The 18,929-nt window shown below is 41.2% G+C and overlaps 1 protein-coding gene across 48 annotated transcripts in view; it reads right to left on the bottom strand.

Moving 5' to 3' along the window:
• The window catches only part of NRXN1 (neurexin 1), a 1,068,408-nt gene that overhangs the window by 389,638 nt on the left and 659,841 nt on the right, over positions 1-18,929 (bottom strand). For 2 of the 48 annotated variants that reach the window (XM_070573970.1, XM_070573971.1), the window contains exon 1: positions 10,332-11,706. The exons of 44 other annotated variants lie outside the window; for them this stretch is intronic. In XM_070573970.1, coding sequence (XP_070430071.1) covers positions 10,332-10,584 — 253 coding nt within the window. In that variant the 5' untranslated portion in view covers positions 10,585-11,706. Of the gene's footprint in view, positions 1-10,331; positions 11,729-18,929 lie in introns of those variants that run through there. 2 more of the 48 variants (XM_070573969.1, XM_070573967.1) reach the window with 2 other exon arrangements.

Genomic DNA, 18,929 nt, shown 5'->3' with positions numbered 1-18,929 from the left:
TAGCACCTACCTCACAGAGTTGTTGCCAGGATTAAATGAGCTGATATTTTGTTAACCGCTTAGAATAATACCTGAAGTATAATAAGCAGTAAGTGGTTGTTCAATAAATAAATGATGCAATTGGCCATTTACTGTCACTTTATGTAGTCCTAGTTCTTTCTCTACATAGCCTTTTTAGGATAGTGAAATACACCTAACAATATTTAAGTCACTTCCTCACTATAAGCCAAGAGTTGAATTAATTTCTTGTTTAAAGATAATTAAATTTTTTATTTACTTTATTAAAACGTAAAAATAAAGTTTTATGTTTAAAAATAAGATGACTAAGGCAAAAGTTTATTACTGGCAAGTACAAATAGACTATTATATATTGTAGTCATTACAAAGGCAGCCAGACAATCAATACCTGTGTATATACTAAAACACAAAGCTTTTGTATAAAGATGTTTATCAGAAAGCCATCAGCGGTGTTCTACTTTTGATTACGGTATGTTGTCCACAGCAGCATCAAAAACTCTCTTATCTCACTTAGGACAAATCCCAAGGAAAAGAACGTGTGAGGAAAACAAATCTATTATTTGCATATATAACAGCATGCCCAATTAACCACTTTGCTGACAGAGATTAATTTATTATTCATCTTATTCCAGCATATGTTAATTCTTCGACAGTAGACACCAAAAAAAGGAGTGATACAGTACATTGCAATTTTGAAAATGTTAAGTATGAATTTCAAGGAAGTGTAGCTTAGAGTATTGAGAAAAATTTCATTAATTCAACTTTGGAAAGATGTAATGTAGCAAATGATCAATTTTCAATGAGTACATGGGCATAAATAGTCCAATGTGGCAAAATTTTCAGAAATCAACATGAAAGATACAACAAATAGACTACTAAACCATGCCCTGCAAAACAAATAGAAAGTTCAGTTTCTATAATATACCTTCTAGGCAAAATTTCCCAGAGGTATTTAAATTAATCATGCTCCAGCGCTATTTCTCTACATCAGACGATAACATACCTGATAACTGAAAAGGATAAACTACACATAAAATGACATAGATTCGAACTAGAGCATTTATCAGATTAAGAAAGACAAAATCTTGAAAAATTTGAAAGGGAAGTTCATCAGGAAAACTACACAGGTCTTTAAAACGTCCTGCTGCATGCCCGACTAAAGGTGCTAACTGGATACTATCAGAGTACTTCCGTATTTGCCCAGAACGTATTTTTTAGAACAGCATCACAATCACTCATAGTGATGTGCTTTATGCTGTGTAACTACCTACACTTCAGATAATTCAATCTTAACTTAAAATTAGAGATTTCAGAATCCAAAATCATCTCAGTTTTAGGAAGCATCAAAAATACCACTTCTCTTCAGCAGCTCTGAATCCTGTAGTCATCTAGAAAAATATGTCATGATGGCCAGATGGTAACTAATAGCCAAGACAGGCTGAACCACATAAATAATTACGTGTATCAATGTTAGTCCAATGGCAACCCAGACAATCAAAACAACTATGCAGAAGTAATATCCAAGCCAGTAAATGTCACTGTCTTCTATTTTACTACACATTAAAAATCACTTCCTTATCATTTACTTAAATGTTTTGCTTTTTTCTAGTTGTTAATTTTTGGATATAGCATAATACTTTCTCTCGTCAATTTACTTATATAAAAAAACACCAAATATGTACATGAATATATAGTAAAGTACATAACCTTGCTTTTAAAAAATGTGAGTCAGGCAGTCGGCCCCGTGGCCGAGTGGCTAAGTTCGCACGCTCCGCTTTGGCAGCCCAGGGTTTCGTGGGTTTGGCTACTGGGTGCGGACATAGCACTGCTCATCAGGTCATGCTGAGGCGGCATCCCACATGCCACAACTAGAAGGACCCACAACCAAAAAAAAAAATATGCAACTATGTATGGGGGGAATTTGGGGAGAAAAAGCAGGGGAAAAAAAAAAAGATTGGCAACAATTGTTAGCTGGGGTGCCAATCTTTAAGAAAAAAAACAAAATGTGGGTCAGATTATACAATACATTTAAACCAGTGATCCCATAGCCAAAAAGGTCTAACATTTTGAATTTCACAACTAAAATGACTGCAGTAGAAATTTCGTGTAAAACTCATTGTGTACAGAACCATGCATCTTGAAAATACACTAGAGAAACACCTTTCTATGCCAGCTCAGTTCCACTTCACAAATCCCACAGACACTAAGTTCACACAATTGACAAAGCAGGTTCTTCTTATCTGCCTATACACTTAGTGATTAAAAGGAAGTTTGTCCAGGAATCACCATCTTTTAGTCATAAAGCATTTTATTATCATTATTTGATTAATAACATTATTCATCACTGCTTGCATCTAATACTTTAAGTTAAATTTGAAAACGGCCCCATTTGTTAATCTATCCTCACCTTACTCCTTTTTCTCAGCTAAGTATAAAAATATAATATTAACTAAAATTCTACCTGAATGGAGATATAAATTTCACATCCATATTCACTTGAAATTCTTAATAACTATAAGAGTTAGCTACTTTCTTTTGGCTAATTTATTTCTTAATGAAGAAACAATTTTTTTGGCCAAGTGAATTGGAAAATGATGACACTGGGACAAAATTCAGGTCGCCTGTATTCAAATGCAGCATTCTTTTTCAAACCTCTGCCTCTTACATGGCAGTGGAAAACCAAAAGAACTACAGCCACTTATTAATGAAGTGACCCTGGCAGAATCATTGCCTCTCTGAATCCGTTTCCTTGTCAGCAAAATGGTGATCATAGGCCCTGCCAGGATGATTAAATGAGACATTTGACATCAGGGTGCCACAGAAATATATACTTAAAATATAGCTGTTTTTACTAAGTTCTGTCAAAAGCTTGAGGGAATTCATTGCTATGTGATCAATACTGAAAAAAATCCTGCATTTTGCAGAAGAATGGAATATTTAAAAATGCTATTAGCAAGGTATTTGTGGAGAGAGAATCTACACTCTACACAACCCAAAAAAGACTGGGCAAAATGACCAAGTAAAGCAAGCAGGTGCTTTTCTAAGAGACATTCCTTAGAGCTTTGGTTGAGAGGCAAGTATTAGGCAAGTAGCTGGAGCTTGACCCCAACACTGTTGTTGCTGTGCACCTAAGGAAGCCACTTCTAACTAATGATGAGGACAACTGGCTTAAGGGACCTGAATACTATCTTGACAAAAATATCTCCAGTTCCAGTATGTTTAGAATCAATAAGGCTCCAGGAAAAGACAAGAGAACGAGGATTTTAAGAGCTCCTTATTACCAAAGGAAACTTAGAACTCAAAGTTGGAAATGATCTCTTCTAATTAAAAAAAGGCAAGCATATGAATGACAAAATAGTATAAAAAGTAACGCTCAACATTATTATTGAGATCATTAATACCTCAAAAGACCAACTCTGTCTTTCATTAAATAGAGGCACACAATGTAGCATAAATGAGTCATTGATGGCTGACTATGGTGAAGAATAACAGCCGAGCAAAGGTGATTTTCTCTACATGAATTAAATTTGTTTGCTCTACTCTCTACTCAAAGACCAAGGTTTTAATCCGAGTTAATCACCTAGACAGAATTGCCTAGGTTATTCAGCGTTCAGGTGAAACCATGGAGGGATCAGTGCAGACTCTCCCCACTGCTGAGGAATATTCCTTAGAAGACCATTTATTCCAAACGAGGAGAAGATAAGTTAGAAGACATAGGGTCTACTTCCAGCTCTGCTATTAATTTGCTGTGACCCTATGAATCCAGTTCACTTAAATTATTTAGAGCTCTGTCTTCACATCTACAAAATGAAAGGAAAGTGCTCCTCAAACTTTACAGCTAGAAAAGAACTGATCTCCAAAGCCGCAACTGAATTCCAGAAGTCATGCAATTAAGTGGCTGAATCAGGACTAGACTCGGCTCTCCTGATTTCAAGGTCTGTTTTTTCCACTACATGTGTCTTCTCTCTGAAATCTCTTCTAACTTTTTTAAATTTTATTTTATTGTGGTAAGAACACTTAACATGAGGTCTACCCTCAACAAATTTTGCAGTGTATGATACAGCATTGTTAACTATAGGCACAATGTCGTACAGCAAATCTCTGGAACTTACTCATCTTGTATAACTAAAACTTTATGCCCGTTGATTAGCTACTCCTCATTTCCTCTTTCCCCAGCCCCTGGGGACCACCATTCCCCTCTATGATGCCATGAGTTTGACTATTTTAGATACCTTATATAAGTGGAATTATGCAGTATTTGTCTTTCTGTGACTGGCTTATTTTACTCAGCATAATGTCCTCAAGGTTCATCCATGTTATCATATACTGCAAAATATCCCTCTTTTTTAAGGTTGAATAATATTCCATTGTATGTATATACCATATTTTCTTTATCCGTTTAATCAAAACCACAATGAGATATCACCATACACCTATTAGGATGGCGACAATCAGAAAAGATAAGTTTTAAGGAGGTTGTGGAGAAACTGGAATTGTACACTGTTGGTGGGAATGCAAAATGGTATAACCACTACGAAAAACAGTATGGAAGTTCCTCAAAAAGTTAAAAATAGAATTAACATATGATCCAGCAACCCCACTTCTGGTTATTTATCCAAAAGAATTGAAATCAAGATTTTAAAGAGATATTAGCACTCCCATGTTGACTGTAGCACTCTTCAAAACAGCCAAAATGTGAAAACAACCTAAATGTCTATTTTTTTTAAAGCAAAAATTTATTGGGAGCCTATTATAGTCTGGGAACTCATCAAATTCATAGTTTCACTTATTCTTCAATGAGCTGTAACTCACTGTATTTTCATTTTAACGATTGAGAAAACAATCTCAGTGAAGATAAGTAGCTTAGTAAATTTACAGAATGCTAGTAAGTGGAGTGGCCAAATTTTCACATAGATATGTTTCTGATGACGATCTTCACCAGACCAAGCTGTCTCAATCATTTAAACATTGGTGTAAATTTAAATCCCCTGTCTTAAATAAATTTGCAAAACAAGCCTTATCTCTATTTGAAAAATAAAAGACTTTGTTTTGTTATAGGAAATTTACACAGCAACTTATTAGAAAGCAATTGTGCAAGGAGCTCTTTCAAAACATTAATATTACAGAACAAATATAAAGTGATGTAGATAAAATTAACTGTTTTGATATCTTTATCAGATCATTTCATGTTGAATCCCAGATGAATGTACACATACATAAACTTTATGTATTTTGCTTTTATGCTCAGAGACTACCTATTTTTAAAGAGCAAGTTCTGTTTGTTTTCTTAAAGGTTACCACTTTTTAACAATATCTTGGAGTTTTGGAACTAAATTGTAAACGTTTTTGTGTGTGAGGAAGATTAGCCCCAAGCTAACAGCTGTTACCAATCTTCTTCTGTTTGCTTGAGGAAGATTGTCCCTGAGCTAACATCTGTGCCAATCATCCTCTATTTTTTATGTGATATGCCACCACAGCATGGCTTGACAAGTGGTGTTAGGTCTGCGCCCGGCACCCAAACCGGCAAACCCTGGGCCACCAAAGTGGAGTACTCAAACTTAACCACTGGACCACAGACTAGCCCCTGTTTGCCTCTTCTTAATGAAAGACACAGTTGGTTTTTTGAGCTATTAATTATCTCAATAATAAGGTGGAGTGCCCAAAGTTAACCACTATGCCACCAGGCCAGCCCCCTAAATTGTAAACTGTTTTGATGGTCATGCCTTGGGTATGTTGGCTCCTCCTCTCTCACCTCTCCCCCCATTATCCCCATTATTACCTGGCCTTCTATGGTACCTGGTGCACAAACACAAAAATATGCACATATTATATATTTACTGAATAAATGGATAATCTAAGAAATAAATATATTAAAGTTGAGGGCAACCAAAAATTATCCTAGAGTATGAAACACACAGACCATGATTGATTCAAAGATTCTTCCAGAAATATTAGCTGCCCATCTTGTCCAAAATAGCATTGCAGTGATGCACATTTTTGGCCAAGAAGCCAAAGTAAGGAAGAGGTGTGGGGTAGGAATATCTCTTTCAGCAGCATATTCATAGCCAAAAAATGTTCTGGGTCACACATATGAATTAATTACAAGAAAAGCTAAATTTTTCTTCAACACAAGAAAGTCAAGTATATTGTAAAAGGTTTTGCCAATTCTTTTGGTTTCTAGACAAAAGAGCAAAGGGATCCGTGTATCTAATAGCAAACTCCTGCTTCCGAGAAAAAGAAAAGAAAAACCAAAACCTCCTCACCAGAATCAATGAAGTGATCCATGGGACACCAGTGAGGTGCCATCAGCCTCTCTTACAGTATTAATTATTGTTAATACAGGCTGGAAAGAAAACACTTGGCCCTGGTCCTTGTAATGATTTCTACTCCAAGAGATAAGCCACTAAAGGGCATGGGGGACCCTCTCAGTTCAACTTTCAAACCCTCTGAGCTCATGGAATTGCTCTAGACTATGGACCACAAAGGCTTGATTCTAGTTCCCCTTTGTGATCAGAGATTTGGCTCTATTTTTTGGTGCATCTATGGGATGCCTCAGTATCCCTACAAGGAAAATGATACTCAAATTCCCTCCAAAACCCACCACTCCTCTTAGTTTAGTACCTGTATGAAAGTGCCTCAGAAAGAGAAACATTATTAATTCCAGATATAATTATTACCTTTATATAACAGCATTGGGCTACTTCAATTACAGACCATACTTTTAAAATCTGTTAACATTCCCTTCCGGGAAAGCCCTTTTGCCCCTTAATAGTATAAGCTAATCATGGCAGTCTAATTTCCGGAGTTCATATTTGTAGGGGGAGATTGGCTGGCACTGGTATGCTCAGTTCTGTGATGACTTTCTCCTTCCCTCATCTCCTGAAATTATTGAGAGGTTCTAAGTCAATTTTTGAAAGTATGCAGAGGTACTCAGGAAAGCCGGGAGCAGAGACAGGAACCTGATCATTGCACTAACATCATTCTGTGCTTGGCACATATGGCACATCACGAAAGCAATACTGAGCATACTGGTCTATTCTGAACTCTTGCTGGCTTTAAGCGGCATTCTTAATTAAAAGCAGGCCTGCTTTTTAATCATTTACAGTCACACAGTTCTCCATTTATTTAATTGGTGAAAATGTCATTTTTCCATAGAGGTATTTTCATCCTTTATATTTTTAAGTACATGCAAAATAAAATGGGATCCTGCAGTGATCTCAAAACCTGCTTCTCATATGCATTTTTTAAAAATCCTCATCATAATCTCTGCAACTGGGTCAGCTTGCACAAAGATGCTCCGGGTAGCCATGAGCGCTTTCAGTTCCCTGCAATCCTTGTAAGTGACACCTCATAATAGTGCAAATGAAGCATGGCATGATGAGAAAATGAAGAAGAATGAACCTGGATAGTCAACCCAGCAGTTTTCAAAACCTAGAGGGTAGACTCAATTTTATTCCCTAACATACACCACACATGATTTTTCTTTTACACATTCAAGCATATACATGCTTCCCCTATTATGAGATTCCAAGGAATTCTAATACAACCAAACCCGGCTCATTTTTTCATCTACATATGTATCTTTGCAATAGTCTTAAATTTTGAACTAAATCTCGTTTACACCTGCCTTGATTTTAACCTAGGAATTTATCTTACTGGCACTCACCTTTGTGCTTTCCCTTCACGCTCATCTATTACGCTCAAAGACTGTTTCCTTGTGGACCCTTTGTCTAATTAGCTGAATATTCAGGGAGTTTATTGACCCAACAAATTCAACATCACCTCTTTCTTATTAGGTTTCTTTTAAGCCATCGCCCTGTCTGCCCCACTCTCAGCCCCTCTGCATCCCCGCTCACTCACATCTCTCCATCCCCCACACTCAGAGGCTTATTGCATTCTTAATGTTCTTTGATTGTTCTCTAGTCAGAGTTAATTCTCTCTTTTCAAGGGATGAAGTATGAAAAATTCACACTCAGCTTTTATTTGGAGAATTGGCTCCTGACAGGTAAGTTTGCTCCTCTGATTTAAAGAAACAAAAAGAATTAGGAAGCTTCCTCCAAAACACTGTGTGCAAGGAGGGTGAGAGTTTCAAAAACAAATAAATATGACCCTACAAGAGACCCTTCGCAGGAAAGAGTAAGTTCTCTGACCCCAAAGAAGAATACCAACTGCTGCTCACATATAATTTTCTCTACTATTCTTCTTTCCTTTTTCTTTTTCAGTGATAGATGCACCTGGTTTTACATTCACAAGCAGAGACAACCGCTGTATTCTGGAGGGAAAGAAATGTTGGTGGAGACCAGCAGACGGCGCCTGACTGGGGTCGAAGCTGCAGTGGTCGGGGAAGGAGTGACTCTGCGGCAGGGGCCCCTCACTGCTCTCTCCCCACGTCCCCAGGCACTCTCCCCATTCAGCCGCCTCATCCCTTGGGGAGAGGCAGAGCCACAGAAAAGAAGTTACTATGCATATAAGATTATTAGCCAAGAGCTTCCCACTGGTACGATTAGGCGCCCCACCCCCTCGCATACCCCCATCTGGCTCACCGCACCCACCCACGCTCTGTCTGCCCCTCCTGTGTCCTGGCTGGCCTGCCTCCCCCGGAACTCACACAATTCTGCACAAAGGCAGGGCAGTGGGTGAGAGATGCACCCAGGTAAAGGCAGCAACAAGCTCCTAGAATACTGTGAGCAAGTGGTGAGAGCAACAGAAACTCCTTACTGTTTCAGAGGGCTCTCAGCTAAGAAGCCGGGGTTTGGGGCATCACTCGGGTCTCCATCCCAGCCAGTCTTAACTGGAGAGAGTTCTTGAGAGGGAACTGGGTGAAGGAAGGGAAGGGATTCCTAGGATCCACAGTGAGGTGTGTCCCTGTGCCACTCCTAAAGAGGATTTGCCAAGGAGATGTTTCTCTCTTCGGTTAGGTTCGGCTATAGCTTCTTATATCTAACCAGAATTGTCCCCAGGTAGAAAGCCTGTCCCTGGGGAAGAGGGCCATCCTGGTATAGCCAGCAGCTGATCAGGGGAGAGGAATTACGTAGAGAAAGGAGCAAAGCATCCAGAGCTGATCCAAGTCTGAAAGAGGAAGGGGCGCTTCAGGGAAAGTCGGGGGAAAGGATAGAAGAGAGAGTGTTCTCAACTTGCACCCTGCTTTTTAATGTAACAGATTTTATACTGAGGGGGAAGAAAGATTGAGAGCGGGGAAAGACAAAAACAGTTCGATATTTTATTTATTCGCAGTTCGGGGAATCTGAAATAGGTATTTATCTGAAGATGAGAGGAACCTGGTCTTACATTTCTGGTCACTCTGGAGAAGAAACCTGCCAAGCAAGGCTTTTCTCCACATGCTGCTCTTTACAAAGGAACCAAGGAGGGTGAAGAGAACAGCTTTTCTCTGCTCTAAATTACCTTCCTCCAGGCAGACCTCCTGACTTAGACCAGGCAGCACTGACCCACCTACTCTCCCTGGGAAGCACTAAATTCTGAGAAGGAGGAAGCAGGACCTCCCTTACCCCAACAGCCTTCAGACATGATCCTCAGGGAGTGGGTTTGGGTACCCAAGCCTTTCTCTGCTCTATTTAGAAAATAACTCAGCCCAGTCAACAAGAAAAAAGAAGCGTACATGTGTGTAGGCTGGGAGTACGGGGATGGTGTTCAGAGGTCCCCTCCCAGCCTGGTAGGGCCTGGCCGGAGTAGGAGAGGGTGCCTGAGTTACCCTCCTACCTTCTCCAATTAAAGGAAGAGGTGGGAGAGGTGGGGGCAAAAGAGATTGGCCTCCTGTTGAGTGAGTCCAGAACCAACCGCTTCATTGTCACTGGAGTCTGGGCACACTTTGGAGGAATGTGCAGGCTGGAACTTCTCCCTCCCCCACGCCAGGGAAAATGGGCAGGAGGTGGGGCAGCAGGCATAGCACAGACAAAAGGTTCTGCAGAGCCCTCCTCTCTCTGGCGCTCAGGTCCCTCAGCCGAGCGCGGCGCCCCATCCGGCCACACCGAGTGACCTTCTGGCTAGCAACGCCCCCTTCCCGCGGGCACCAGGCGCCCGGCCAGGGATGGTCCTTTAACAGGTGCCCACGTCTTCCTCCCGGCACCCCGACAAGGAACGCCCCTCCCACCCCTCACCACAAACACCCGCGATGCCTTCCCCCATCCCCTTTCTATTGTCTTCAAAGAGATAAGTGGTTCCCACCAAACACACCCAAATGCACCTCCCTTTCTCGCGCTCCCATTTCTCTGAGCCTTAGGGGCCGAGAAGCGAGCGCAGGGTTGAAAGAGGGGAGCGAGGGAGTAAGCCGCGAGAACTTGGCATCGCAGACCCACCGTGTCCGCCTCGCAAGGATGCCGGTGACCTGTAGATTGCAATAGGCACTGAATGATGCTTGCTGCTTCCATGGAAATGGTGGATGTGGTGCGCTCCCAAACTGGAAGCCCCCCATGCCACTCCTAGGAGGCCGCTGAGGGTGAGCGGGACTATCCAGAGCAGGGCCAGGCGCCCCCCTGCGCCGCCGCCGCCGCCGCCGCCGCCCCCAGGCGAGCCTAGCTCGGCGCCGCACCGGAGCATCCTCTGGTACATGGCAGGGCGCCCGCCGAGGGGCAGCCGCCGCGGGAGGCAAAGTTTGGGGCGCGGGGAGGGGAGAGGGCGCCGGGGAGCGGGCGGCGCAGGGTGGGCTGCGGGGCTGGCCGCCTCACCGCGCCAAATCACCCATCCTCTCCCTCCTTCGGACAGTCTTCTCGGGGTCCTGGAGTCCTCCGTGCCTTGCACCCCAAAGAATCCGAAACATAGCCAAGGCGAATGCAGCCGATGAGGGGCTTGTCCGGAAAGGCAGCCCCGGGGAACAGCAAGCGCGGAGCGGATGGCTGCTTCCAGATTTCCAGGGCTCCGGGTTCTCGAGAGGATACTCCCAAAGAGTTTCGGGCGAGAGTGCGTGCCGAGGGGTGGGGAGCGGGGAAATTGTTTAAAGCTCCTCCCGGAGGGTCCTCACTTCTACATGACAGCCATCCACCGCGAATCCACTAGGTAAATCCGTTTAGCATTGTGTGTGAGGACTGGGGAGGCCACTTCGCCGGCCCAACTTCCTTTCAAGGGAGAAGCAGACCCCATGGAATCGAGGTGCCTCTTCCCTCCATTCAGCCCCGGCCGGCTCGCCCGCTTGCGCCAGCCTCCCCCGGGCAGCGCGCGGAGCAGCAGCGCGCATCGCCTGCTCCCGAGGCAATCTCCGCGTCCGCCGCCTCCTGACACTTACGCCCGGCGAGGGGTTCAGAAGCAAGAGTGCACCCTTATGAAGGAAGCTGGGATCGAACGGGGGAAAGAGAGCTGAGAAAAAGAAGCAGCAGACGAAGCGGGGCGGGGGTGGGGGGGGGAGAAAAAGAAAAAGAAAAAAAGAAAAAAGAAAAGAAAAACCACACACGCTGGCGAAGCGAGGGGCTCTATGCAAATCTGCAGTCTCCAAACAGCAAATCACTGAAGCTCGGATGCAATGCAGAGGACGAGCCTATGTAACGAGGGAGGCTGGTCTAGCTTCCCACAAAAATCGCCCTGCTTTGCCTCTCATGCATTCTCCACACATCAAAGGGACACGTGCACGGCGATGCGGGGAACACCTAAAAAGCAACTCTCCCTCCTCTACCAGGTGATCCCTCCGTCTGAATTACAATGGCAAATGGCACCCTTCCTCTACCCCTATGGTTTAGATGTAACCAGTGTCTTGAGAGCTCTTAAAAGGGAAAGAATTCGGCTCTTTTTATTGGACCAAACTTGTTCTGCCAGGTGTTCAAACCCGATCTGCTAAATATGGCTTGACACCATCTACTCAAGCATCAGTTTTGATGATCTGTTAATTACACATATTACTCATAACAAAGAGTCCTCATTCCCCACTACAATATTATATCCCATACAGGGCAGTGGAAGTGCAGAGAACTAAAACACACAAGGAGGAAAAAGGATGAGTGAATTCGGCAGCTGAGGAAGAGAGAAAAAGGAACAATGAAAGAGAGAAAGAAGACGGGTGGGAAATAGCACAGCAGAGAGAGAAATAGTACGAATGAGATTGCTTGTATTTCAGTCAAACATTTAGGGATATTTAAGGGCTCCCCAGATCTCTATAGAAGCCCAGCTCTGATGATCTTTTTTAAGGGTGGAGTTCTTCCTTTTATCCTGTCTCATAAGGAAACTAGCATCGGAAACAAAAATTTCTGAATCTAGTGCTCCCAAGGAAGTGAGGAAAGTTATATCCTACTGGTGAAATGCAGTGTCTTTAACTGGAAACTATGCAGCCTGGTTGAAAGACCGGCAAAGCCAACACACACTTAAAGGTAAAAATCTAGCGCAGCAAGTGCACTTGGCAAGGACTACAGGCACTGAGGCCGGCAGGTAAGATTTGCCCGTGTGACTGAAACACTCCTAGGTTTCCAAAAGGTGATAGCAACTCTGACATGTCTAGTGGCTGGACATTTTTTGTCTTTATTCTTATTTAAAAACAAAGGCAAACAACTATGTATAGGTCCTACTTTCCACAGGCTCCTCACCATCTACCTAATCCCTTATATCAACAAATATAAAGTCACATATTGAAAAAGAAGGTAATTCTAGAAGGATTTTATTCATATTAGCCACTCATCCAAGTGGCCACTTAGACTTGTAAATTGCTTTTTAGTCCATTCAAAGAGATGACCCTGGGTGTCTGATGGTCACCATGTAAACAGTGACCAGGCACCACCAAATCAAATCTGTAGGAATCTGACATCTCGCATTCCTGTCAAAAGTTTATGTGATTCTACTAAAAAGATAATTCTTCAGTTGTTCAGTAATTGAAATGGCTTAGCCATGCTACAGAAGGTGCTTTTATGTACTTAAATATGCCACGTCTGTCTCCCGACTTTCCACAGCTGTTCAAAGACCAACAGAACCCAAATCCAGCACCTTCCACTGTGTACTGTTCCCACCCTGATCCTCGGGCCATTTCCTCTTCATTTAGTTATTTTAGCATACGTATTTTAATTCACTAGTCAAGGGTTGTGAGTATTCATTTTTAAAGTAGCAGGTAGAGCTTCAAAAGGAAAAGAAGAGGAAAATCCTCACAGTGTGGTTTTAGGACTCTAGGTTCATATTCTGAGTTTTATATTTCATGGTGTTTGTATGGATACAGCAGAAGACTAGGAGGTAGGAAACCCGCACTGCATTCTGGGCGCTGCCGTTTACTGGTTATGTCACATTAGTTACTTAGCCTTTCCCTGAGGCCCCGTGGCTTCCTTTATAAAATAGTCATGTTCCTATCCTTCCTAACAATCCCACAGGGCAGGGAGGATATAATGCAATATTTAATGTGAGAGTGCTTTAAAATATATCATATGTGCCCCACTATGAAGGCATTATGTCTTTCCTCCCATAGAGGTCTAACGTATTCAAGCTGTTGAGCCTGCACCATTCATTCAGTTCCCTTCCGTCTATAGGAGATGTAGAGCATTGCATTACTCTCCAATACCCTCATATATGGGGTTGACTTGTCCTTCCCTCCCCAACTAGATGGATTCCTGGAGGAGAGCAGAGTTAAATCTTCATTTGTACTCCCTCTAGTGCCCAGCATATGTGAAATGTAAGTTAGTTTCTTAGTACATACAGTCAATTCTCATTATTCCCAGTAGTTACGGTCTAAAAAGTCACCAGAAACACTAAATTAGTGAAGACCGGACCATTGCTCCTAGGGGTTAGGTTCCTGCAAACCTCTGGTCACCACATTTTCATCCACTGATCAATATACAACCTTGTTTTATGTGTTTTTCTGTTTAAAAACACCTTATTTAATATATATTGTTGGTTCATTAACACTGAAATCACAGTCAACATCACTATTATAACTTAAGCCTGCATGAAGCTTATCTGACATACCTATTTCCTCTGCATATCACAGGCTTCTTGTGTTGAGGAACATTAGACAGCACTTTAGCACTATGTTTAGGGCCCATTTTAAACAGCAAAATCACCAATAAAAAGCACGAAAATGTGCAAAACATGGCGCTAAATAGATCACAAAAAGGACAGTTGTTTACAGTACAAGAGCTGAAACAAGAAGGCGGAGTGTTGCATTGTTTGACCTCAGCTGGGAACGTAGCTGTCAGGGACTCATATTTTTTGCCACTCTGTGTATGTCTGTTAATGATCACCAAATTGCCCTGTGGTTTTGGTTTAGGGGTTACAAATTTTAGTGGGGAGGTGAATTCATATCCGTGAATAATGAGGATTGACTCTATTTGTTATTCTCTTGATTAATAGGGAACGATGGGGCTGGGACTTTGCAAAGAGATTTGTATAAATTAAAGCAATAGGAATAGAATAAATATAGAAGATTCTGAAGAACCTTCCAGAGCGTTCAATGAAGAAAAGGCTCCACTGTCTGTCTTATATTGTCTTTGGCCTGGGGAGATAAAGGCAAAGTTAGGGAAAGGATAGGCCAGAAATCTCAGTTTTACTGGAGTCTCAAGAGCTAAAGAAGAAATATTTATGGCTGCCTCAAAAGAAGAAATTGTAGCTGTAGTGTTTCAGGCAGATGTCTAGGGCACCTTTGCAATACCTAGGAGGTTCTGGGGTGGATGCTGTGATACTGATGCTGCAATATCTGTTATAAATGATTGTAATTTGTTGGAGCAAGGAGCAATTCTTTGTCCAGAAAGTAGAGAAAAGTCTTGTGAGCAAACACATGCCTAATCTGGATGGAACAAATAAAGCTTGTGCTTATTCTTTGTGTCTCTTCAGGTGGTCAGTCCCTGTGGTTGGAAGTGCATTATCGAAAGGAAACTGAGGCAGCATCTGACAAATTGGTCTTAGGTGACTGAAGAATTCGTTGGAGGAGACATGGTGCTCAGCTGCCTGTAATTTACTCTTCAATATTTCAGCAAAGACAGTGTGATATGAATGTTTGTTAGTGTTGTTCTGTATCCCATGAGAGTAAGTTGCCTTCATCAGGAATTTATGCTCCTACATCTCAGCCAGAATTATGGAAGCCAGAGGTGGCTTCTAGAAGCCTTGAACTATCATCATCTCCAATCATGATGTGACTTTGTAAATTAATTACGATGTATGTTGGAAATAGGCTATCATTGGTGAAATAAATGGCTTGTCAAATGGTGTAATGGAGGTTAGGAATGGGTTCTCTTTGGTGAAATCATTAACATTCAAGATATGTGGATTGGCCAAAATACTTTATAGACATTCTTTCCTTCTACTTGAATAGAGTATGTGAATCTAAGATGCTTTTCACACTTTACTTTAAGAAATGGTGCCATTATAATAGTAATAATAAGAACTAACACATTTTTGACTGGCCCAACTCTGAGAGATGTAAATGTATTAGCTCATTTAATCAACGCAAGACCATATGAACTGGCTGCTGTTATTGATTCCTAACAGATCTTAGTTGTCTAATTCTCACAGACGATAAGGCGGATTCCGCCACTGAAATACTGCCATATTTGCTTCTGGAAAACCTTTTTTGCAAGACATTTTTCTGGTACCTAAAAGAACCAAGAGCTGGAACTTCATAAAGATTCCAGAACAAGCTATAAGTGCCTACTTACTAATAAATGTCTGTTTCTGTAGCAGAAGCTGTTCTGCATCTTAGCTTTGCTGTGACCTGTACTTGTGGGAACTCTTGGAAGAGTGGTTAGCCGTCACCCGCCTCTAACAACTGTGGCTACTGAGATCTACCAAAAGAACCTAATAGCTATGCGTGGGACATTGTCTTAGGCCCATTCACAGCGGATGATTTTTCATGAACAAGAAGGCAGGTAGCCTAAGTCAGACAACAGTGTTAAGAAATGGGAGATGGCTTTGAAAGCTGAGGGAACAAAACAAAGGAAATGGAAGGAAAGAAAAGAGGAGAGTGAGTGGAAGGAGGAGTGTGTGGAGAAATGGAAAAGGACACATCATTTCAAATTATATTTTCATTTTCTAAAAATTAACCCTTCTGTCTCAAGAAACAGGATGATTGTCAGGCAGACACTTTCAACCTTTTCATGTTTTTCTCAAACATAATTGGAAATTCTTACATCTCAGTAATAAACTTTTTAAATAGAAAAGTAGACACTAAAAGCAGCAGAGGAGACGTATATTAAAACCCACAGGCAGCACCAATCTTTTAAAAATTAAAAATGAGGAGCATGTCAGTCTTGAATTTTGCATTATTACTGGTGTCTGCACAAAGAAAAGGCAAGCAGACCCCACATCTACCTGTATTTCTGAGTTGGGACTGAGAGAAAGTAAAAAGGGAGAGAGACAGAAGTTGTCTGTGAAGGTGTAAGGATAACCCTCTGATCTTGTTACCTTTCTGGGTTATTGCAGGTCCCTAAGGGTATTCTGAGAAAAGATCAGAATAGAAGAGTAAGAGCATTGGGAGTAAAACAAAAAAAAAAAAAAAGAAAGGGAGAAAAAAAGAAAAGAAATGCCAGGGCTAAAAGCATTCCTGGAGATTTGGTAGTGCAATCTCTTTATTATTCAGATGATATACTTGAGGCCCACAGAAGTGATAACGTTATTGAGCAGTCAGGTTTATTCATGATGTGTTTACCTATCTAGAAGTGTACTTTCATCTCCCACCACTCATAATCCAGTCATAGATGTTGATTGGTGAATTCAGTCAAAGTAAGTATTACCTAGAACCTCCACGTTGATATAATAAATGAGGGGGAGTAGTGAGAACCCAACATGAGCCAATATGATACCCAATTCACTTAAATTAAATCAAAGCCTAGATGTGCAGATTGATTTGTGAAATATTAATAGATTTATTCAGTCAATATTCGTTATGTTTAAGACTAAAGTATTTTATGGTCTCTATCTTTTTTCTTGTACTACTTTGTAAAATTTTTTAAGATTTTATTTTTCCTTTTTCCCCCCAAAGCCCCCCAGTACGTAGCTGTGTATTTTTAGTTGTGGGTCCTTCCAGTTGTGGCATGTGGGACGCCACCTCAGCATGGCCTGATGAGTGGTGCCATGTCCCCACCCAGGATCCAAACTGGCGAAACCCTGGGCAGCCGAAGCGGAGTGTGCCAACTTAACCACTCAGCCACGGGGTCGGCCCTCTCTTGCACTACTTTTAAAAAAACTTTCACTTATAACATCATACATAAATGTGTTGCCTAGGCACCAAGGCAGAGTCATAGAGATGTCTCCATAACTGCATCTTTAAGTGTTGTGAGCATTGCTTGGGCACCAACCAATCATATACCGTCTTGCAAACACTGTCATATAGTTTGTATAGCTATTTCAACCAACTTGTGTTCCTGACAAACTCTTCAACTGGTTCATGCTCTTTTGATTTTAATGTGCTCATAATGTAGTAGGAGAACATAACACTATATGTAATGGAATCGGAGCAGTTCCTAAAATATATTAAACACTAAATATAAGTTATTGTCATTTATTCGTATGCACATGTTCTAGATAGGTACTAAAAACATAATGATAATGAGCTGTAATGTGATTTTTAATTTAGCCCTATTCCAAACTTTCCCCACTCAGTCTAAAGTCAAGTTCAGCCACCTCCTCAATAATTTCTTAGTTTAGTCTCTGTTTCTCTCAGTCTGTGGTGCTCAAACTTTAGTGTGCCCAGGAATCACTAGAAGGGCTTCTTAAATCATAGATTGCGTTGCTTTTGATTTCCTTGACCTGTAGAGGGGCCTGATAATTTGCATTTTTAACAAGTTTCCAGGTGATGCTCATACTGCTAGCCTGGGGGAATCAGATTTCAGAACTACTGCTCTGTCTGAATGTCATATTGTTCCACACAAGTTTTATTAACCAACACAGGGAGAGCTTTCTAATTAAGCTCCTTACCAATTACCTCACTTCTTAGCAGTGTACTCTAAACATAGACAATAGTGCTGTTCTCAGATCTCTTCTTTAAATCATTCTTTAAAGACTTCAAGATGTCTACTATATAAACCTACATGTCCTCATCTCACACCATGTAACTATAAATTCCCTTTACTTGGAAAAAAACTATTTCCTTTTCCTTCCCATCTTTCGTATTTGAGCTCTTCTTTGGTTAGCCTGGTCAGTGGCTAGAGGCAGGAACTCCAGCACTACACTAGGATTCAATTCTGACTCTACCAACTTATTAGCCATGTGGTCTTATGCAGGTTACTTAAACTCAGTTTTCTCATCTGCGAAAGAGGTTGATGATTGTAGGGTTGTTGTGAAGATTAAACGAGTTGACATTCAAAGCATTTAGAACAGTGTCTGTACTAGATGTCTAGTACATATGTATTAGCATTTCTTTACTTATTTATTGAATGGATTATTCTTTCCTCTTCTTTTATGGTATAGAAAAAATCAGACTCGATGAGAATGCTTGTTTCCATATAAAACCTAATACTGGCCATCGACATAAAAAAATAAAAAAAAACCCAAGACGTGCTCTTCAGGTCCTGGCATATCAGGCCACCAGTCTGACCAGCATCAACTACAGGAAAGATCAACGACAAAAACCGATAACCTGGATCTGTCTGCCTGCGTTCACTAGAACATTCTATTATACATATCCATCACTACAGAAGAAACATGGGATTGTTGAGAATGGAACTAGAGTTGGAAGGACAACTATAAGGCAAGTTAGGATGATATAAAAAACAAGACATGATTTGCAAATTCCTTAGTAAACAAAGATATTCAAATCCAGAACCAGACATCACGCACATTCTATGAGTTTGATTTCCTGAATGCCCAAGCACTTAGGGCATAAACCAATTGATCTATCACTATGAATATATGTTCTGGAGCATATATTGCTATTTGAATGCACTGAAAGGGATTTAATCAGGCAATTTGAATTGAATCTCTAAATAGGTTTATCTGGGATCTATAATCTAATCTCCATCCAATTCAGGACAAACACATTAGATTATACATTTTGTTAGAGAGAT

The sequence above is a fragment of the Equus przewalskii genome, chromosome 14 (assembly GCF_037783145.1).
Source record: "Equus przewalskii isolate Varuska chromosome 14, EquPr2, whole genome shotgun sequence".
Lineage (NCBI taxonomy): Eukaryota > Metazoa > Chordata > Mammalia > Perissodactyla > Equidae > Equus > Equus przewalskii.
Note: the sequence above shows the minus strand (reverse complement) of the source record. Positions and strands in the feature narration are given on the sequence as shown.